The sequence below is a fragment of the Sparus aurata genome, chromosome 20, assembly GCF_900880675.1.
Source record: "Sparus aurata chromosome 20, fSpaAur1.1, whole genome shotgun sequence".
In the NCBI taxonomy this organism is placed as follows: Eukaryota; Metazoa; Chordata; class Actinopteri; order Spariformes; family Sparidae; genus Sparus; species Sparus aurata.
The window spans coordinates 18,117,208-18,139,439 of record NC_044206.1 but is presented as its reverse complement, the minus strand read 5'-3'; the positions used below and the strand labels follow the sequence as shown (position 1 = coordinate 18,139,439).

The window sequence follows — 22,232 nt, the reverse complement described above, 5'->3', positions numbered from 1 at the left end:
GCAACACTCAGCTGAGCAAGGATCACAGTGCTCTCAAAATAGACTGTCTAAATCATTTTGAAAGTTGTCTGACTTAATATTTGTCATCATTTATTGTAGGCATGGTGTGCGGTTGCACAAACAATCTGACTGTAAATCTTCTAAGGCAAAAAAAAATCTTGAGATTTTGATACAAGAGTCAATCACTGACAACACTAATCCGTTAGAATCTGAACGAGCCCCCGTTTTATACACTTGTGTCTACAGTCGCCTCTTCAGTGATGAAAAATGCAAATAGATCTCAGCGGTGTGCCAACGACAACATAAAAACTGCCAAAATGCCTTTTGTCACGGCACATATTGTCAAAATCTCTGGTGTGCTTTTAGATGCCGGGCATCCCAAAGGCCTGAACTCCACAGAGAATAAAGAGGGGCCATATGGCAGCCATGTCTGAAGCCCCCATGATCCACCCAGGCTGATTTCCCATCCGGTGCAGGGAAAAAAGGATTTCAGGGTGCCAAACGGTGTTGGTCCCCTGTGGATATTAGTGGTCCATGGAAGATAAGAAACTAGCCATCCCAGACAGCCAGCTCCATCAGCAGATAAGAGCAGAAAAGGCCCCTCAGCTACACCTGAACCTCCACTGATCCACTTCAGGCCAGTTGTGCTGCGACTTTACAGTGTTAATATTGGTTTATTGGCCAATACCAGATTTTTTAATTTTTTTGTATTGGTTATACGGGATGCTTTTGAGAACATTCTGACTAATGTTTGTGTTATAAGAAAATCAAATGTATAATTGGAGATGGGAAGCAAAATGTTTGCCTCAAAATAGAACAAATCTTTACAATAACCATGCATTCAAAAGAACTTATAGAAGAGTGCATTACTTAAATCATCACCTATTAAACAATTAAATATACCATGCATTAAGTCACTGCTGAGGAATTTATAATCAAACACTAATGTGTTTAACTGTACTGCATAAGCAATACTTAAGTGTGAATATCTTTAATCATTCATTTAATCATGTTTTAATATATTTTGAATCAGAAAAGATGCTGAATTGATCATATTCAATAATTAATTCGCCTCTCTTCTCCAAGGGTGTCAACATAAAACATCACTTATAAATACACACTGTATCTGTTCCCTGAGCCTTCCTTAATACTTGTTTAATTTTTTAAAACCTAAAACACATTGCAGTTTCATATCTCAGTCTCATATTTAGAGGTCTGCTTCTCACACTGTATACTCATAACTAAAAACAAGACAAGCAGTGTATGGCAGCTTTTAATTCAAGAGTTGAACTACTATCTGCTGTTATACTGTGACACTTAAGAGGTAAAAAAAAAAAAAAAAAAAGTAAAACACTCTTACCTGTAAGAGTATTGAAGTGCCAAATCTGACACTATGCAACATTTAGGAGATTGTGTTTTGTTGTGCGCAACTTATTGCCTTGTCTACGAGGCACTGTTTTGGGTGTCAGCAGTGGGCATCAGTACGTGTTTTTTCCTTTACTGAATGTTCACAAATACCGAGAAAATTTATTATGTGTCAACTACACTGCCGTTGTTGTGAGCAGAGACAGCTGCAACTAGAGAACTCAATGTCAGAAAAATGGAACATCTAGAGGTTGGTTTTTTTTTTAGAACAGAAATGAGTTCAAGTCAAAACTTGGTGGAGCGCTTCAACATACTGTATATTCTTGTCGAAACGTTACTCCAACTTGTAATTCTTATATTATTTATGAATTCAAAAAAATATACAGTCCTCAAAGTTATGTTACGGAATGTTCAAAGTTTCGTTACAGAGTGTTCAAAACTAAGATTGTTCAAAGTTTGAACGTTATGTCCATCATTTTCAACTTCTCTTCACACTCATTCATACTTTCACCTCAGTAGGACGTTCAGTTGTCTCTCTAACCCACACCTAAATGGCACTTTCATCATTTACTTCACATTACAATTGCAGCTGCTATTTGAACTTTTTTCACTATCTGTATTTCGACTGCCTCTTCAACTACAATTTAAAACCTCTCAGTGTTTCAACAACTTCTAACGTTTCAACTTCACATTTTCAGCAGGAAGCACATGTGTATTCTCTTGAGCTTTTTTCTAGTATAATGTCAAAATGCTTTTTGGAAGGCAGCAACACGCAATCTTCTGCCATCTGAAACTCTACACTCCAAGGACTCCAAAATAGTCTGAAAAGGACAGAGATATGAAAAAAAACGTAAGGTCATCTGATAACTGCTGAATAAGCCATGAAACAGGGGCTGACACAGAGAAAAATATTAGCATTGAGATTATGCAACAAACCATTACCGAAAAGAGAATTTTGTTCTCAGATGTCAGGCCTGAGCTGAATGAACAAACCAAACTCTCCATGCTAGCAACAGTGAGATGCTCCAGATTGTTTTATGATGGGGACTCACAGCAACTTTTACTCCATGAAAGCATAGGAGGGGAATTTTTAGGCAAAAGGATGGGTCACAACTTCCCTCCCCTGCTCTGCAAATGCCGGTCGGTTAATGAAGTAACAACAAATTGGGCCGCGGGCTAATTTGGAGTGGCGTTTCCTGGCCCCTCTTGGCCCACAGAGATGTGTTTCATTTTCTCTTATCAGTGACTCAGTCATGTGGGTTTACGCATGGACGCCTCTGTCTCCGCCAATTGCTGCGCTAATGGAAACTTCGTTAATGTCATTAATCTACAGGCAGAGACATGCACTAAACACATATTTTGCTGTTTGTTCTCCATTTGTCAAATAATACAAAGGGCTTGCTTTAACGCCAGTCGGAGTTCTCTTGCAACACAAAAGAAATGAGGCAGAGGAGGCTTGTTGTCAGATTTTTTTTGGTTCAGTTTTTTCAGGTGACATTAATCTAATCGTGGCTTCAAACAACGTCCCAATAAAAATGATCACAGTCAATTCATTCCATAGATCTCCCACTGTTGGTCAAAATGTATGTCACGATCACAATAAGCTTCCAGTCTCTGCGCAGTGAAGTCGGAGCTGTCCTCCTTTTGTCTCGGATCAGATCTTAATCTCCCAACAAAGAAAAACGATGAGACACCCTTGAGCATCTTTCAGCGTCCGCTAAGCATAACAAGATGTGATCAGTCATTACGGCAGAACGCTGAACTCTGATCTCTGTTGGCTGGAGGACACAAGTTCAGCGCAGTTACCCGCAATTTCGCGGGCCAGATTAGTCAGAGGGCAAAATGCTCCTGCCAGGACGAATCCTCGTCATGCTTATTGTATACATATTCTCTATTAGGTGAATCGGTGTGTTTATATCGCAGGCAAATTGAGCGTGGCTACAAAAATGTGGCCTCTGGGTGCTCAGAGGCTCAAATCATAGCCTGGGCAGAGGAGCAGAGGGGGACTGGCAGGAGGAAGGTCACCTCTTCTATAGCAGGACTGAGAATGTACGAACTCCACGAACTGTAAAGACCATGAAGTGAATCGCCTCATTTCTGGCACGATTAACTGATCAGGAAGTGTCAGAATGCAAACTTAATTACTTACAGATATGTGCCATTAAACAGCATATTTAACTCCCACAGCTAAGACTCTGCTTCCTCCTCATACAAAACTAGTGATTCCCAAACAGGATGTACTTGGAGAGATAGTGGATTAGCTCAAGTAATTCAAAAAATGACATTATACCCAGATACAAAGGTGAGATCTTGAAATAGTTTGTCAACTGTCAGCAGCGCAAACCCAAAACACACAGCATATATTTTCTGCCACTCAATCAGAACAATGAAAACAAAAAAAAAATAATAATGATGGCGTGAAGTTGCGACAAGTAAAATAAGTAAACTCAACAAAATATATAGCACAGGTCCGGTTGTTTAAAGATTTCAATACGGAAATGTCCGACCCAATCACCAAAACAAATGTTGGCAATGTACAGTTTCTGCATTTTATGTTGTGATGGTTTAAGCACAAAAACCACATGAGTAGGGTTTGGAAAAGATGTTTTGACTTGAAATACTTTGTGTTGTCGTTGCAAAGATAGTTTGAAAATGCTGTGACGTCTCACTAAAAATATCCAGTGTGCTTACAATTGCTGAGTTGCTCCATTTTATTCTGGTGATTCGGCTACTGTTATGTATCGGACCTTCAACAATCACACAAACTACAAAAAGCAATATACTTAAATGATAAATCAGTAAAATATTGCTGCCAATTCATTTTTCTGTTAACCAGCTAATTGTTTCCGCCGGTGGTTGCAAAACACCGACAGAGCTGACGCAGAGACAGCGTGTGATGCCTGCTCAGGCCTGTGTCGGGTGACCAATCAGAGCAGACGGGGCTTTTCAGAAAGGGGGGTTTTAAAGAGACAGACACTCAAGCAGAGGGTGAATAGAGGTGCTGCAGCAATGGGTAGTGTGAGAAAAATACCATTAAAGCATGTAAACATTTTCTAGTAGACACCCGGAAAATTGTCAGAATACGGGACCTTTAAATTGTGTTATTTTTGTATTTTTGGTAGAAACTCTTGAAACTCTTTTTATTGAATGTTGATGTCACTAAAGCAAATGTACAAAATCACACTCTAACAGTCTAAAGTTTCCTTCTGGGCCAACAGATTCTTCAACCGAGACGTGAGCCACTCTGGCTACGATGCTCTATTCACTCAAAGCGAATCACAACAATGTCTTAATGAAGAGATAAACTATGTGAGAAAGCGGCGGGTCCGGAGCTAGCTGACCATGTGTTTCCTGTCCAGTCCGGGGGTTAGGAGCACAGTAATTAGAAAGATGCTAATGGTTCTGACAGTTACGAGTCCGGGAAAGGCTCCGAATGTCGCTTCAATTAGACGTCACCCTGAAGACGTCCTGTGTGGCATCGTCAGTCACTCCACTCAGAGGCTTTTAAACACAACAGTGCTTGGCCTGAATCTCCACATAATAGACTCTCACATCCACGACGCACATATATGAACCCTGGAGAGGTTCATCTCCCGCAAGTTCATCACCGCCTTTAAAATCTTTCTAAATCGGGGCCCCCTCGCAGGTTCAGTTCACCAGATTCTAAACACACATGTTTATTCATGCTGATTTTTAAAACATTATTTCCTGCTTGGTCGATCGACACTTTGATGGCCACGCTCACAAAGCCACTTTAATGTTGTCATTAGTTATGCTTCTCTGGTGGCCAAAAGATGGATCCCTAAGTCGCAGGGATCCAATAAGGTTGTATATGAATGGTTGGAGGAGATAAACTACATCAAATAAATGAAAGGAAGACTCACTCACTGATGGAAGACGGGAGAGAAAGTCTGTTAATTAAAAATATGAAAATGAACAAAATCTCCGACACAGGTTTGGGCCCATCTGAACAGCTGCAGTAATTCTCCCTTCAATCTTATATGAACTTCATTTAATTAACAGGAGAGCTGAAAAGTGGCATAAACCAATTTTTGATTATTTTTCTTGAGCATAATCTGTATTTTATTTATTTTTTTCAGGACGAAGATGAAAATAATATCTCGCATTCATATAAATAACTTAAAAAATGATTTGATAATTCTTACTTTATTATTCAGTTGGTTAATGTTGCCTGACAATCGCTTCCGAGTGTATTTATTTCTCTTGGTTTTCCAAACTACAATATGGTGGATTATTTATCCCATTTTCCTGCACAGCTAACATGCTTAGAAAGGTTTTTACTTTTCTTTTGTTAACTTTGAGAAACAAGTGTGTGACGCTAAACTATCTTTAACGAGGAGAGGGCCTTTTGTTTTTGTTTCGTTTTGACTGTTTTTGGTGGCTTAACTGCTTATTAAATCATGGTGCACTCAAAAAACAACAAAAAAAATCTAATTCTTACAAAGTAATCCCTAAAATCAACAGATGGCACAGCTCCAACTCTGGACAATAGATGACAACACGGCAGCCGTAATAGGCCTCTTTCATTGAGGACATTTTGACATGTCACAGCAGGAAAACCACAGGTGTAAATAATTCAGTTAATGATGGCTGAATTCCATTTAGCTGCTTCAGTTTCAGGGTCCTGGCATTGTGCACGCTGGCTCACTCTCACAGGGATGACTTGGGGAAAATCATTAGAAGTGGTAGGGAGGGTCAGGAATTTAAGTTTTTATTTTTGTTAGCAGGGGTCAGTGTTTTTAATCATGTATTCATCTTTTTTTCTTTTTTTTTTTACTTTATCTCATTTTCTCAGTATTTGCTATGTTCCAAAACACAGCAGCATGCTGAAAATACCACGATGCTCTACTGAATTCGGTCGCATTTTTCTGCATGCAAGTTAAGATGCTTTCCCGGCTATTCTGAATCCTTTGCACAGTGGAAGATTCATCACATCAACTGAGCTGCAGAGAGAACACAGCTTATTGGCTGCGTTCCAAATCGCATACTTTTTTGCTTTTTACTTTAAATTCAGTGCTAAAGACTGATCAAGAGGACCAAAGTTGAATGGAAGAGGGGCAAAGATGAATGAAACAAAGCCATTGTTATTATGGCATTGTTATAACATCAAGTCCAAATGTCGGCTATGAAAAATGCCGGTTTTCAGAGGGACCAGTTGTTGTTAACCGGCGGCCAAAACAGGAGCCTCTGAAGAACATCAGTAAGTTACTCTGACAGAGAGGACTTTAAAAAGCGACCAGAGATTAAACTCAGATTTATTCTTAGTTGTGCAGTATATTTCACACTGCCCGGGGGGGCTAATGCTGCATACTGAATGAAACGGACCACCCTCACTGCTGTGCCTAGGTATAAAATGATCAGTTGCTATTGATCAATAATTTAGACAAGTGCTAGATTATTGACAGGAAGACAAAATATGTTACGCCGGCTATGTTTGAGGAATCCCTCTCCATACACTCGATCACTGGAATAGAAATTGCTCCATGGTATATGATAACGCTGCGATGTTCCCCCCCTGCAGATCAATGCTAATTGAGGTCCTACATGATGAATGTAGTTCTGAAACAGTTTTAACCCGCTGACTGCTGTGCAGCAACAAGCGCGGGGCGGCTGCAGGGCCACTGAGCACTGAAGATGTTATTTATACCGTAAATTCATTTGGTACTAAATGTAATTTAAATATATAATATGAAACATTTACACATTTACGCTTTTGTTGTAGGTTTTGGTGAGTTGTGTACGTACATGATCTAAAATTTTTACAGCAACGTTTAAATCCAGAGAAATTTGCAACTGTATACGTACTTAACACGTAGTGTGTTAGATTTGTCTGTCTGTCACTAAACTTTCAAACATTTCTGCAATAGTCACATAGATTGTCATCAGCAGTGGGTGGGTGTTTGACAGAGAACACAACAACTCCCATGATCCGAAGCCACTCATGTCTTTTGTTTTGATTAAGAGACCCCTGGTGGCAGAAATTACACACTGTGCATTTAAAACTGCTGCCCTAATATATATGAGTTAACTTAGCTTAAGTTAAATAATTAATTCAACGTCTTCTTTTTGTTTTGTGACACCAATTTTTAGCTTCACTAGAGAAAAAACATGTTCAATAACCTGAAAGGGGCTCAGTGGAACTTCTGTGTCACCCAGAAAGCCGGTCGCTGATTTATATTAGCAGACTCCATTTCGGAAAAAACTTTAGCTAATACATGTTAATTACTATTAACAATAATATAAACTGACATAGAGCCCCTTTAAGATATTAAAAACATATTGAAACATGATCATTTTCAACAACATCTAAGATTATTTGTTGCTGCTTTTGTGCAAACACTTGTCCAATTTGATCTGGGAGGATTTCTCACATATGTTTAAGGTTGTAAAGACTAAATTCAATATTAAACTTCATCATGGTTCGCAAATGTTTTTCATTATTGTGAAAGCAAGTAACCATGAATTGTCCTCCATCACATTTTCTTCAAACTCTAAAAAAAAAAAAAGAAGAGTCTCAGGAGAGTTTAAATTCTCCTCCTTTAAAAATTTGGGGTCGGCTGTAACAAGGCATTACAACCGTCCCAGCATCACCAGCCGTGTTGTCGCTTTTCACGTGCAGAATGAGTGACATCACTGTAGCTGGTTTCTGATTGGAGGTTTCACCTGGTATGTTCATCTGATGCGTCACTTCAAGTCAAATGATGTCAAGTTTGATGAGCTCTTGAAGTGGTCTGAGAATAAAAACAAAAAGATTTTAAGTTGCATTAACTTGAAGTAAAAAAAAACGTGCATATTTATGTTAAGCTGAATAGGAATGATCAGTTGATTCTACTAAAGTTGTGTATGATTTCTTTAATTGTTAAAAGATAACATTTTCTTAGTTTCAGTTTGTGCTTCAGAAAATACCCTTTCTGTGCAGCATGACACAAGAACAAAAGAGTGTGATATATTATTATTTTGATGAGGAAGGTGACGCCAGCCAGTCACCACTATTTAATTCCTCTTGCTCAACATATGCCTTACAAATTGATATTTCAAGATTTACTTTATAACTAATGACACTGGGATGTCTCCTCGGAGGCACAGCGGTGCAATATGATGATGAGCACGGCTAACAGAAGGATGCTGGTCGATCCCTGAAGCCCTCCAAACACAACTCTCTGTTGGTGCACATTCAGCGCGTGGACAGCACGCAGCAGATGGGGTAAACCATGCCATCAAGTGGAAAATAGACCTGTTGTGTTGTCACAGAGACAAGTTACAATATAGTCTGCCAGTCGGACCACCAGAGGAAACTGAAAGAAGGGTTTGTTTTCTTTTCTTTTTTTTTAAACGCACAGCTGTAGCGACGAGGGGGAAGCATTAATTCTTATTGTGCATTCACTGCATCAAGTGATAACAAGATCATAAAGCTGATGTTTGTTTTCACATCTGTCTCGTCCGCCCAACGTCATCCTTCTGTTAATCAGAGACGTTCTTGGTCTTTACACATACACCTGACACTACATCCTGACACGTCTAACACTGTGGACTCTCACTGTGGCTCCTGGATGCACTGTAGGTTAAAAGTCATGCAGAATCTCCAACAATAGAATCAAGAGAGAAATATCCCGACTCACTGCTGCCACCTGGTGTCACTCTGAGTCATGAAACCTCTTCTTCACCCTCATCTTTAAGCTTTGACAATACCCTCTTATGCTTGACAATTGAGGGAATTAGAGGAATTACAGGAATCCTGCTATTCACTGAGGGTTAGAACTCAGATTATGCTCATTTTCATATTTAAGAAGCTTGAAGAAAAAGGAGACTTGTCATTGGTCATTATTTTGAATATTTTTACTATGAATGAAATCTGTCAGTAACAGTTGAAGAAGACCAACACTGCCCCTAAATTTGCCTAAAATGTTTATACTTATACACTAAGAGTATTTCTTCTACAGTCCTTGAGTTCCAGTGTTGTTTAAAGTACCCGTAAGTCATACTACGTGAGTAAAACTCTAAAAGACTCTGATATTAAATGTACCTAAGTCTTAAAAGTATTTTTTTCTGGCAATAAATGTGCTTAGCATCAAAATCAGTCAAAATGTTTGTAGATTAATTTATTAATTGACTACTAATCAGCTGATTGTTGCAGCTCTAATTTATACAAGTTCAAATACATCACAGCAGATTTGTGCCTTTTCATGTAGTGAAAAAAGTGACAATAGTCATTTCTGATGGTGTTGTATTTTACAATTTAATATTTCCTTAACAATTCACATACTGTATTAATGAGCGACAGCAGTTCAACACAGGTGCTTTTTACAAAACTCATTTCAAGGGGTTCGATGGTAATAAGCTCCAAAACTTAATTCAGACAAACACTCAGCTATACAAGAGTGGATTTGTTAACAATATGAATTAAAGGGTTGCTTCACCCACATCGCAAATATTATATATAAACATTCTCCCACTAATCTGCTGCCGGTCATGCAGATCGTTCCGATGTAGCAACTGCTGCGAGCGACAAAGCTGGTCAGCAGTTTGAAGAAGTGTCGACAGCGAGGTCTGTAGATTCGTCCTGAGGGAGACAGGACTTAGCTTCTGGAAGACTCGCGAACAAAACTGCATTCACCTTCGTTGTCTCGTGGTGGCAGCGGAAGTCTCAGTAGTGGAGAATTTTTTAAAAAAAAAAACAATCGCCAAGTAAGAAAACGTTTCTGTGCAATCGAGTTGATCCTTAAAGCTCGCACATACATAAAAACAGTACATGCAAAACTAAATGTTTAATCAAACTCAAACATTTTTTTTTAAATGTTTCCAAATGAAACATAAATGTTCCTTAAAATATCATAAAACACACAAAGTAAATTGTGTATTTAAAAAAAGGTAAAACCAACAAAACAATGCACCGTGCTTTTGGTAAGAATTGCTTTTTTTTATACAAAGCCACATTACGACGACACTGAATGAATACCAGGTAGTGCAGTGTAGAGTTACAGCGATATACCGTGTGTGATATACCATGATATGAAAAGTTGACGATTATCATACTGACTACATTTGCTTATCTATGATACTGAATTCTACCGTATTATTGTTCATCAAAAGGATAATATTCCAAGTTTATATCAAGTTTCATGTCTGTTAAGACAGAGCAGTTTATGAAATTCTAAGAAAGTGTTTGTTCGACCCAGAAACCCTTCTGTTTGGATTCATTCAGGGTCACTGTAACGGATAATAACAAGTATAATAATTGTGTAATACAGTTTGGCAAAGATACCTTCTGAAACAGTTCTCATACTGTGAAAACCTCACACCATATGCAACCTTGGTGCAGTGACATCTTTTGGACACGAGGCAACAATTCTTAAAAGTTAATGGCTTTCTTCGGCCGCTTAAATGTGGCGTTATTTTCGGTTCAAGCTCAAATGTGCATCGTTCACAATCCAGTGGGTTTACTCTTCCACGCGGTGCAGCTCACCCCGGTCTTCTTGGGATTGTCCCGACCCACGTGTCCTTGAGAGTGACCGCCTTGATGAAGACACCTGTAACAAATGTTGATTACAATTGATTGACTGTCATCACCATTATCTGCTCCGAATAGACTATTAAGGCTGAGTTCTAGGCCTGTTTGGATATTTGACAGACATTGCTGGATATAAAAGTGTCAGGAGCTCATAAAGAAGATATACCGCTCATATTACATACCTGTGAGCTCTTGTTGGACAGATAGATGGCCCTTTGGCTATATCTGCAGATTGATAAAGGGAGCGAACCCCAGCACGTCCTGAAGAAGTACCAGAGCCCTCTGCAAAGGCGGCTCAACATCTATCACTACATTGCGCTTCCGTAGAGGATCCAGGCTTGACTCTGTCACATTGTGACAATGATTCACCTTCAGGGACTGCAGCTTCGGGCAGTACTCTGCAAGAGTCCTGTGAGCACAGCATGCAGAGGATCTTATGGATGGGTGCACAAGAAGCGTGGCAGTGGGAATGGTAGAAAGTTAGCTGGATTATGCTTGAAAATAAGACATGATGTACCTGATAGACTGGTTCCTGACCCGCAGGCAACCTGTCAGGTCCAGCTGCTCCAGACCCCTGCAGTTCTTGGCCACCTCCTCCACCGACTCATCGGTGACGTTGGCGTTGACTGCCAACGATAGAGACCTCAACTTCAAGCACTTCTTGGCCAGGTAGCAGATGGCGTCGTCCTTGAGTTGGCGGCAGGCGGTGAGGTCGATCGACTGCAGCCCCCCGCAGTGGTCAGCCAGGCTGCGCAGGGACAGGCTGTCCACCCACTCGCAGTGCGCCAGGCCGAGGTGGTGGAGGTGTGTGCAGCTCAAGGACACGGCCACCAGGGAGTGGCGGGTGAGACAAGCACAGCCGCTCATCTCCACTCTCTGCAGATGCTGGTTCTGGCCGATCACTGGCAGCAGCTCCTTGTCTGTCACCCAGTCGGAACAGTTCTGAAGTGAGAGGCTGTGGAGAACTTTGTTGTCCTTCAACATGGAGACAAACGCCTCCTTGGGAATGGATGGTCCAATCTGTGGTTATCACAACAGAGCAGATAGCGGACCTTACCTTTAAACAATAACATACAATATTCAAGTAGAGACGAATAAAGGAACAGTTCGCGCTAAATGAATAGTCCACATAACAGTTTTGGAGCTTCATAGTAAAACAATGTTGCAGCATTCTCCTAAAAAACTAAAGTAAAGGAGGACTTGTTTTAAAAAGTAAAAAAAACTACTGAAAAAACAAACATAAAACGTCTCCTTGTCCATCCCAATCCAATTCTCCGGACCCCCCAAGGATTATAAAAATATAATTTAAACCCTTGACACCAACTTCTGACAGGGTGTGCATGTTAACACTTTTTAGCTTAGCAGCTACACAGAAGATTTCAGCTTTAAAAAGGCTGTAAATAACTTCTTTCAAATCAAATTTGGGATTGTGAGGCTTCCAGAGACTTGGATTACACTGGATGAGACATTTCTTGTTTTTCAGTTGCTACTGGGAAAAGGAGGTTGTCCTCACCTGTGTCCATTTCTATTGTTGGTTTATGGGCTGGTTAACACAAAAACTACCGATGAACCGATATTCACGAAAATTGGTTGGAGGATAGATCCCGGCCCAGAATAGACCCTGCTAGCTTTTGGTACAGATTTGGGAAAAGGGGATCGATCCAGGTTTTTTTTTTTCTCACTCTCTGAAACTATGAGACATTTAGACATCTTGTTAATTTCTCAGGGAATAATATGTGGATTGTGATGGAAAGAAATCAGGTGTATTTAGGTGGCTGATATCTATGAGTGAGTACAATTTAATCTAGTAGATTTAAATATGTTTCATTTGATACTGGATTAAGTTTGATTGAATCAAAGGACCTGGTTGGGCTTTGGCTACTCCCCATCTACTTTAGGAGAACCCTGCAACACTGCGAGATGTTTTGTGGACGACAAAACTTCACCCGACTCTCCATCGATATGGGGGTGCGTACAGAAAGGCTGAACTCTCACCTTTTGGGTGTACTTGTCCTTTAAAAGGTTGCGCTCATCAGGACTTACCATGGACAGATCAAACGTCCTGCAGTTGGCCAGATACACCTGGATGAGGCTGTGAAACTGCTTGCTCACCCTCTGCAGGCTGACGAGGTGTTGCAGCGGCAAATGGCACAAAATATGTGGAACCAGCACATCCTCCCAGGGCAGGTCCAAGAGGTGACATCTGCTGAGGGAAGCGAACCTTGTTTCACAGCTGAACTTTGATACTTGCATGCAGCGTTCACGGAAACTATCTATGACATACACTAATGACAAATGTTACATTAATGGTGGATAACGTTACACCGGTCTCGTCGCTGTGATATATAATTAAACCGGAGTCAGCTGCCATAAATAAACGGGAGCATCAACAACCATCTGATCATCTCATCAGGGACTTGGTACTAGGAAGCTATCGCTGTTAGCCGACAAGCTAGCGAGCCAGGGGTAGCAATCCAGCTGCTTTTTAAATACTAAACTCATTTATTTCAAAAGCACTCACGTTCGCATCTTATCCTCTTCATCCATAATGAGTCGGATATGTTATACGGGGGTTTTAAGGACGCGTCGTTGGTCACATAGAAGCCAAGATAACGTGTTTTTCTTTAGCATCTTGCAGGCGTTTGAGGTGTAACCCAAACCTAATGGGGCCTTCAGGTGCTGTCGGAAGAAAGCTCCATTCAAACCGGAATGGCGCCTCAGCTATTCATCAACGTTGTGCATTTCTAAAATATGACTAGTAGGGAAAGGGAGAGCCAACAGTTAATGATAAATGTGATAGACACACAAATATCAACCGTTATCGCTACCTTGGAGGTAATTTCATCATTGCATTCTGTTTGTAAAGAAGAGAGTAGCTCAATTAGGCGGACTTGTTACCTAAAACAACAACCAACATCCATTTATGAAGCGACTCTGCTGTTTTTTACAGCCAAGAATAGGCTACTCAAATGTCAGAAACGCCGTTGTGTCTTATTTAGATGACCTATATTTGATATTGTCACCTATGTCGGGCGTTTACGTGGGATGCATGAACGCATCAGTTGTAATTTTCCGGGTTTACGTCAAAGATCACGCACAAGCAATTTGTTTTTTAAAATAATATTATAAATGTTTTATAGAGACCTCCTGTGCTCTTATATTCATGTATATATGAGCATTGGTTGTTTTAACGTTCATATAGATAACTTCCTTTATTTTCATAACTATTTTAGGAGAATATTCACCAAAATAACTGTCTAATAATTTCACTGTGCAGATAAAAAAAAAAAAACAGGCCAGAAGTGCTGTGTTGGTAAATAAAGCACTGTGCAGCACAACTCTATATAACTACCTCATAATCATAGCCTGACAGCTGTTGTCGCAAAGAAAACAAAAAAAAGAAAGTCATTATAAAAATTCCTGAATTTCTCTATGTGGATTTTGCAGATCCATATATGTGAATTTTGATTATTTAATTCCCTAATGCTGATTAGCTGTCACCACATTAGCCTTTTCCCCTGGAACACATGTGTTGAACAAATGACCACCCTGCCAGCGCACCTCTGCCCAGGAGAACAATGAAGTCAGTCACGCTGAACAATTGCTGACCCATGAGTTATGTTTCAGTGAATGAGATGAGCCAACAGGATAGCCAGGGCGAACGCTCACTCCTGACTGACTGCAATCCCATATACAAGCTAAAGTACAAGTATGGCGTGTAAATCAATCTATGATTTCTCTGCTGAGACCCTGGATGGACAGCTGGTTCCGCTCAGTAACTACAGGGGTAAGGTGCTTCTCATCATCAACGTTGCCACCTTCTGAGGGTCAACAATAGAGGAGGTAATAATCTGCGAGAGCAGCGACTGATTACAGTCAAGTCACATTATCTCATCATTACATCTCACAAAATCTGTGCAGTCATTTTTTATTCTAAGGCGTTTGATTTGGTGTCCTTTTCCCCTCAGTACCACCGACTGAATGCACTGATGGAAATGTTTGGCGACCTCAACTTCTCTGTTTTAGGATTCTCCTGCAACCAGTTCGGTCTTCAGTCACCTGGTAGGTTCACTACGTACGTCTACTTTACTTCACTGCTTTTATTTAACAGCTATACTTTACTGTGTCTTTTCAGATTAACATTAGCTTTATAGTTTGGTAACCTCTGACAAAAAAGCAATGTCTTGTTGTGGCCCACTTTCACATTCCAGATGTTAAAGGTGCAATATGTAAGAATAGGCCATCTATCGAAATTCATACTCTAAACAAACAGGGGGCAGCATATCTGTAGAGCAATTGCTTACTGCTGCTTACTATGGCTTCTGTTAGCTAGTTAGCTCAGTTAGCCGTGCAGCTAGTGGTCCTGGGCAAGTGTCTGTGTTTACATTGCTTGCACGATACATTTTGTTGATTATTTCAAGGAACATTGATAAAACACATGGTAAGACATGAGTAAAAATGCTTGAATAAGCAGAAAGGTTATTGTTCAGGCGCGGTCCTACAGCAATGGTCTTAAAAGGGCTTCCTAAAATACAACAAAGCAAAAAGAAGAACAATACAAGCATGACAAAGCTGGACACAAAACAGAACGAGGCACAAAGCAAAATAATGCAGGTAATGCAGTTTAAACACTGGAAAAAGACAAACAAGACATTAAGAACATTCAAACCTGTCGTGACACAAGCAAAAGACACTGAGCAAGCGAGTTTAGGGCTGACATGTACACGTATCAACCACACATTTTTCAATGCATAACATGTACTTCCAGTCGAGTATTTTGCATTAACGTCTTGATATTTGATACTTCTTCACAGTAATAGCTATTTTTGCCTTTATTCTTTCAGAGGTGAATCATGAGACCCTCAATATTCTTAAGTACGTGAGACCGGGTGGTGGGTTCGTGCCAAAGTTTCCTGTCTTTGGCAAGGTTGAGGTGAATGGATTAAATGAAGAGCCTCTTTTCACCTACCTAAAGGTATCATTTCATGTATTATTTACATAATCAAAATATTGGGATGACAGTTTTTGTAAGTACTTCATCCGTTCTGCCCTGAAAAACCTCCCCCATACGATTCTGATCTCGTTTCTGGTTCGCCAACAGGAATCTTTGCCATTTGTGAACCCTGTTATTGGAGACATAAAGAAATTCTACTGGTCACCAATCAAAGTCAATGACATCCGCTGGAATTTTGAGAAGTTCTTAATCGCTGCAGATGGCATGCCCTTCAGAAGGTAAAGAACCCAAACCTCAAGTTAGAAACCCAATCAGCTCTTTGTAACTGTTATAGTGGCTATAATATTTTCCCTTTACTGCAGGTATGAACTTCACTGCCCCATTGCAACGGTGGAGAAGGACATAGCAGAACTCATCTGATGGATTTTCCTCAATTTGTCACCAGTGGCAGAGTGACGACCGCCCAGTAAATGCACTTGTGCACCTGAGCTGGATCTGATTGGAAGAGGAACAGGCCTCAGGGCTTTGGTGCATTCACCCTGAGAGCAAGTTCCACTTCAGCCACTGGAGGACTTGTCATAACACTATCACGCTGTTCTCTATTATGATGGTGTCTACTACTCAAACTTAAATGAAAATAAATAAAACACTATGAAATAAGTGCACAAAGTTTTTGGTTGCTTTTGTTGTCACTTCTGATATCGCTGTATTACTCGTAGATTGACTGGGTCAGGCAGCAGTTGTTTAACAGCCTTGTTAAAGCAGCTACAAGGAGGAACTTTCATTTTGTGTTGATTCTGGGCTATGTAAGATTAAAAACGTGAATATGACTATCCACCTGTTTCCTCAGAAGCCTATGGGGGCTGCCATGACAGATAACTACTTCCGCCGGCGGTTTTCTGTTTCCGGTTGCCTTGCAACTGCATGATGGCTGCTGCCGCTAAGCTAGCCCTAAACAACTAGTGTTAGGTCATAAGTGCTATATTGTTTTTAAAATGAGCTCAGGTACAACATGTGCCGTTGTTGGTTGCCACAACAATTCATGAAAATTTAAGTTTTTTTCAGAAACGTCTCGTGTAGTACATCAACAACTTAGTCAAACTTGTCCGTGCCCTGCGCCCTACACGCCATGCTGAGGAAGGAGGAACGGAGACTAGCGCGGCTCGCGGCTTTGACACTAAAATAAATATTTGGGTTTCTGAATATCTTCCACAGTATAGCTGCTGCATGACTGCATGACTTCCCTAACCCGGCAACGTCCGAGCAGCCGCCTGTCTCCACGACTTCACTTTCCTTCAGCATTATCCACGCTGTATGTTTAGCTTGATTGACACTCTGGCTGGGCGTTACTGCTGCCTTCAGAAATAACTCGCTGTGTTTCTTCAACAGTACTTTCCCTATGTTGTTACTGTGCAGGTAGTTGTATGCTTCTGTGCTTTTGTAACTGCGTAATTCTCCACCGTCAACACCTTCAGAAAATATAAGATAAGCATTAGCCCGACGTTAGCTACGTCGATGTAGCTAACGTCGGGCTAATGCCGGGCTAATGCTTCATGTCATCTGTCAACTCCGTGAGAACTGTCCTCATGACTTATTAAAACATCTGTTCTGTTTATCCACCGCCGATTTTTATCCATTCTGTCGCTTTCTTTGTGTTAAAAAGCCGGTTTTTAGAGCGAGCATGACAGCTACGCTAGTGTAAACGCCGAGGTCAACCAGCTCAACCGGAAGAGCATAACCGAATATCGCTATGAACCATGGGTAAACTCACGAAGTCAGGAATAAGGTGAATAGTGAAACCATAGACATATATACATGTATATATGTCTATGAGTGAAACAAGATGAACTTTGCTGTAGTGCTGTATGTTTCCTGTGCAACCCTATAAATCATCCTCAGCACACTTATCACAATAATTTTATGACTTTATCTTCCCAGATAAATCATTAGAATAACTATTATAACTTTATATAAATAGCCAATCTTCTCACTGATGGTCTCGTTTACGTGTGTAGATCATATTGGGGCAGTAGTATTAAATAAAAACTGTTTCATAGCCATTTTAAAAAACCTCTTGCAGTTTTTTGTATGGATTTGAGTTGATCCTTACGCCGACCCTTACTTCCAAACGTGCGCATGCGTACTTCTCCGTCTGTCAGACAGCAACGGCCAGTAAACATGGCTGGTGTTGGTTTCCGACGGTGGGCCCAAGCCCTTTCTAAAGGGAAGGGCTCTGGCATTTCAGCCCTTTTGTCGGGATCTAGAGCAGGTCAGTGGTATTATAGATTTTATTCATACTGTTTGATGAATTTCTCTTGAGATACGTTGGAGAGTTAAAAGTTAAAAGCCTCCAATGGACGTAACCTTGACATGCTAACGCTAGCTTATCCTAGCTATGGCTATTCTGAATGAGGGCGAAGGCGGACATAATGACACTGAGCTTATGAACTGTATAGTTCAGACTTATTTTATTGACATGTGCAATTGTTGGTGTTTCAGCCTCTGGTTCGTCAAAGGATACTGTACTTGGACCGCCCCCGAAGTCCCCCGAGGAGATGGCAGCTGCTGCAAAGAAGTACAACTTGAGGCTTGAGGACTATGCACCATATCCCGACAAAGGCGAGGGGTAAGCTTTATTTACACAATCCTGTCGTTCATTGTAGTTATGACCATCCATTTTCTCTGTGCAGATATTGAAGTACTGTTCAACCAATACCTTGTTATGTGTACCAGTTAGTTGTGTGAACCACCATTAACGGAGTCTGCACACAAGTGATTAATAACTATGTCTCATCCGTGTGTGTTTGAAGCTTTGGTGATTATCCTAAACTACCAGATAGGTCTCAGGCTGAGAGAGACCCCTGGTACAAGTGGGACCACCCTGACCTGAGGAGGAACTGGGGAGAGCCGGTAAGACACTCAAGAGTTAAGTTCCTGTAGCTGGAAATATATATATTTTTGTGATCAGGTGTACACATTTAGTTATATACTGGCTAGGCTTAGGATGTGAAAATACTGTCATTTTCTCCTCTTGATGCCACTGCAAAAAGTCAATAAAGGTTCTAGGCACGCAATATAGAATAGTACTTCCTTAGTTGTTATTTTATGATTAATAACCTGCACGTAATGCTCGTACACGCACTGAACATTTGTATGATATCTGTGCAGCCATAGGTGGAAGATCTGATTTTTGAGCCGTCTTTTTATCAATGTTTTTTTTTTTTTTTTTTTTTTTTTAACAAATACAGATACTGTCTCTTTTTCAAACACATTGTATCGGAAAAAAGTATCAGTCTTTTGTGCAACCATAGGCCAAGCTGATATATGCTGATAAGAGCATATCACACATATATCAGTATTGGTGTATGTGAAAGGCGATAAGTAACAGAATATTACAGTGCAGGGGCTGGTTTTTACCAGTTTTGCAACATGCAATGTGATTTTCGACATGAGATTATTTTAGTATTGTTCAGTTCGACATTTTCACTCACCGACAAAACAATAGCTATGCTTGACCCTTGCATGAGCGTGTGAGAGCCCTGTAAAAATTGAGTCATGAGGGAAGCTGCCACTGTTCATCATCTGCTCACAAAGTGCTTTTAATAAATAGCCCCCAGAAATACCAAATATGTCTGCAACAATGTGGAAGCAAAGTCCTACTCAGTATATGTCTTGTTACGAATGTTTATTATTTATATTTTAGAAAAGGAAGGAAAACAACATTGTATCTTTAGATATTAGCATTTTTAGTGATGATAACATAAAACATTTTTCATCGTCCTCTGTCTTTTGGATATTTAGATAGTATTCAGATCAGCTTGATTGCTAAGTGGCACTTCTTTCTCTGCTCTGGGCAGTGTCACCGTACAAATACCAGTTGACTTTGAAGACGACAATCATTGTTATTACGGTTTGAGAACTGATTGTTAATCACTGATTGTGATGTCTATTTGTAGATGCACTGGGATTTCGACATGTACATCAGGAACCGCGTGGATACATCTCCCAGCCCTGTTCCCTGGTCCACAATGTGCAAACAGTTGTTTGGCTTCATTGGGTTCATGCTGTTTATGTTCTACCTTGGGGAGACATTCAGATCTTACCAACCTGTTGTAAGTACAGACCAATGCTCGGATTTATGTTTTCTAAAACATACTATTGTGATGTGAAATGACCTCAATCAATCAATCAATCAACTTTATTTATAAAGCACTTTTCATACATGAGTATGTAGCACAAAGTGCTTTACACAGGAAACATAAAACAATAATAAAGAAAGCCCCTCCCTCCCACCCTCCGTACTATATACATGCACACATACGTACACACACATACACACACACACACACACTCTTACTACAGGAAATAAGGAGACATGGCAAGGCACTGAGGATTGAGGAAACGCCACCTTTGGGGCCGTCCACACTGGGAGGAGTCACAGGCTGTGCCACGGGGGGCACCAGTGCCCAGGCCCCCCGACCCTGACAGACAACGACTGGCTGGGCCAAAGGGACCCAGGGACAGCACCCCCAGCAGCATCCCAGACACAGCTCCCAGTGTGGAGGACCCCCCTGAGGAAACTCTGGAGTTAACCCTTAAAAACTAAAAACATAAGATAGGATAAAAACCCTGACAAAAGATAATTAAATGAAGTGAACAGTTAAAAGGATAAAATGCATAAGATAATAATAAATAAAATAAAATAGTATCGAAGATAAATAATAAAAATAAAAAAAATAAAAATTATTTAAGATGAAAATAGTTCATAGACCTGATCATTAAGGCATAGTTTTTAAAAGGCAGATGCTTTTTTACCTTGGCTCACCGCTCTGGCTTATCATTAAAGAATAAAACCCTCACAAATCTTACAAATGCTTTGTATGGGTTTTACCTACTTCCAACAGTGTCAAATAACAAATCCAGCCAAAAGAAGAAAACAAAAAAAGTAGATAATGTTGTTTTAAATGTTCTCTTTTTCTTGATCTAAATCTGTGCTTTATTTCCTCTGTGCATATTGGTATATTTACATTTTGAATTCAGAGATATTCCTTACCAAGTCAGAGGCAAAGTTGCTGAAAATTGCCTTTTTAGTTTGATTTATCTCGACATATACTGTAGGGCAGAACTGTTACTAAATTCACGATGAACTGTAAAGTTTGCACAATAGTGGTTACTATTTAAATGTGTACACAGACTTGTGTCATTACATTATGCATGTTAAGATAATACGCCATAACAGTGCATTGTTATGTTGTAGTCAGTTTGGGCTGACTGCAGGACCCGTTATCCAATACATTTTTGACATTGGACATAGCGTTGAAAAGTTTTACTAGACATGAGTATTACAAAATTAGCCAGACATCTCTGAAAAGTGACCCTCTGTGCTGGATACTCCATTTGAGTCACGGACAAACAAAATCTGAATACCAAATTATTTGAATAAATTGGTATTCAGAGTTTCAGGACATATTTGCATGTAACATTTTACCTTTATCTGGTTAAATTGTAACCCAAGACACCAAGAACAACTGTTAAAAATGGTGAGATAAGATGTTGATTCCCAAAGAGAGAACCCAGTAGACATAATGTAAAGTAGAATTATGTCCAACTAGTAAGCTTGACTCATTTACATGAACTGAAATTAAATACTCTGTTTACTGTATCTGCTTGTTAATACACCCTCAGTTTTCTAACCACTGCATTTCAGTGTTACTGGAATTTCTAGTTTGATTCAATACCTTGAAAACTGTCAGAATTTGATGCCATTTTTAATATTGATCGGAAAAGTTGACCCAATAGAACATTAGACAGACTGTAGTAAACATACCTATTTGATTGTTCTGTTTAGGGTAGGCCTGTAAAAATAATGTGTGCGAGTTTTGCTGTTGGAGTGAAATGTGAAGAAAGTGCAGCTGGCAAATCTGTACTGATACTGCAGAAAATGTGTTCTGAAACAGTTTGAAATATCCAGAATCACTATGTATTCATATAATGGTATTTTTTACAACACTTGTACTCTAAATCATGCAGCTGCAATGTTGTGATCCAGACTGTTTTAACGTAAGGTAGTTCAATGACAAATATTCATGCTTTATTGTCGCTTCTTGTTTCCCTTTTGTTAATATATACATGTTCAATAATGCATTTTCTCTCTTCCAGGCACCAAAACAGTATCCCTACAAAAACCTGTACCTGGAGAAAGGAGGAGATCCGGAGAAACAACCAGAAGAAGTCAAAAATTATGAAATCTAATGACTTAAAATCCATTCTACCTGTGTAAATATATTTCTGTCAAGAATAAACATGTTAACAATTACATCCCTTGTTGTGTTGTGTTGTTTTGTTTTTGTATAGAAATAATATCAACTTGCCACATAGAGATTA

At 39.9% G+C, this 22,232-nt stretch overlaps 3 protein-coding genes across 6 annotated transcripts; 2 read left to right on the top strand and 1 right to left on the bottom strand.

The window, feature by feature from the left end:
• Positions 1 to 9,600: 9,600 nt before the first annotated feature.
• fbxl15 (F-box and leucine-rich repeat protein 15) lies at positions 9,601 to 13,651 on the bottom strand. 4 transcript variants are annotated; one of them, XM_030401207.1, is made up of 5 exons: positions 13,416 to 13,651; positions 12,890 to 13,100; positions 11,412 to 11,914; positions 11,077 to 11,303; positions 9,601 to 10,913 (listed from the first exon to the last, which is right to left on the bottom strand). In XM_030401207.1, the coding sequence occupies exons 1-4, from the start codon at positions 13,439 to 13,441 to the stop codon at positions 11,114 to 11,116; spliced, it is 930 nt and encodes a 309-aa protein (XP_030257067.1). In that variant the 5' UTR covers positions 13,442 to 13,651; the 3' UTR covers positions 9,601 to 10,913; positions 11,077 to 11,113. The 4 variants fall into 4 exon arrangements, with proteins under 4 accessions (XP_030257067.1, XP_030257069.1, XP_030257068.1 ...); XM_030401209.1 differs by having other exon boundaries at positions 12,938 to 13,100; positions 13,416 to 13,614; XM_030401208.1 differs by having other exon boundaries at positions 12,890 to 13,097; positions 13,416 to 13,611.
• A 527-nt stretch (positions 13,652 to 14,178) lies between these two features.
• Positions 14,179 to 16,517, top strand: LOC115571686 (glutathione peroxidase 6). Its single transcript, XM_075488159.1, has 5 exons — positions 14,179 to 14,737; positions 14,863 to 14,956; positions 15,739 to 15,869; positions 15,996 to 16,126; positions 16,211 to 16,517. The coding sequence occupies exons 1-5, from the start codon at positions 14,606 to 14,608 to the stop codon at positions 16,266 to 16,268; spliced, it is 546 nt and encodes a 181-aa protein (XP_075344274.1). The 5' UTR covers positions 14,179 to 14,605; the 3' UTR covers positions 16,269 to 16,517.
• Positions 16,518 to 17,958: 1,441 nt separating this feature from the next.
• Positions 17,959 to 22,166, top strand: ndufb8 (NADH:ubiquinone oxidoreductase subunit B8). Its single transcript, XM_030400373.1, has 5 exons — positions 17,959 to 18,117; positions 18,348 to 18,474; positions 18,659 to 18,758; positions 19,805 to 19,960; positions 22,008 to 22,166. The coding sequence occupies exons 1-5, from the start codon at positions 17,985 to 17,987 to the stop codon at positions 22,098 to 22,100; spliced, it is 609 nt and encodes a 202-aa protein (XP_030256233.1). The 5' UTR covers positions 17,959 to 17,984; the 3' UTR covers positions 22,101 to 22,166.
• The last annotated feature ends 66 nt before the right edge of the window (positions 22,167 to 22,232 follow it).

Bases quoted from the DNA above. Each gene is read 5' to 3' on its own strand.
- fbxl15 (XM_030401207.1), bottom strand. From the start codon at position 13,441: ATGGATGAAGAGGATAAGATGCGAAC. The intron at 13,101-13,415 runs GTGAGTGCTTTT...CGCTTCCCTCAG, and splicing joins GAAGAGGATAAGATGCGAAC to CAGATGTCACCTCTTGGACC. The intron at 11,304-11,411 runs GTACATCATGTC...CTGTGCTCACAG, and splicing joins GTCAGGAACCAGTCTATCAG to GACTCTTGCAGAGTACTGCC.
- ndufb8 (XM_030400373.1), top strand. From the start codon at position 17,985: ATGCGTACTTCTCCGTCTGTCAGACAGCAACGGCCAGTAAACATGGCT. The intron at 18,118-18,347 runs GTCAGTGGTATT...TTGGTGTTTCAG, and splicing joins TTTGTCGGGATCTAGAGCAG to CCTCTGGTTCGTCAAAGGAT. The intron at 18,759-19,804 runs GTAAGACACTCA...GTCTATTTGTAG, and splicing joins GGAGGAACTGGGGAGAGCCG to ATGCACTGGGATTTCGACAT.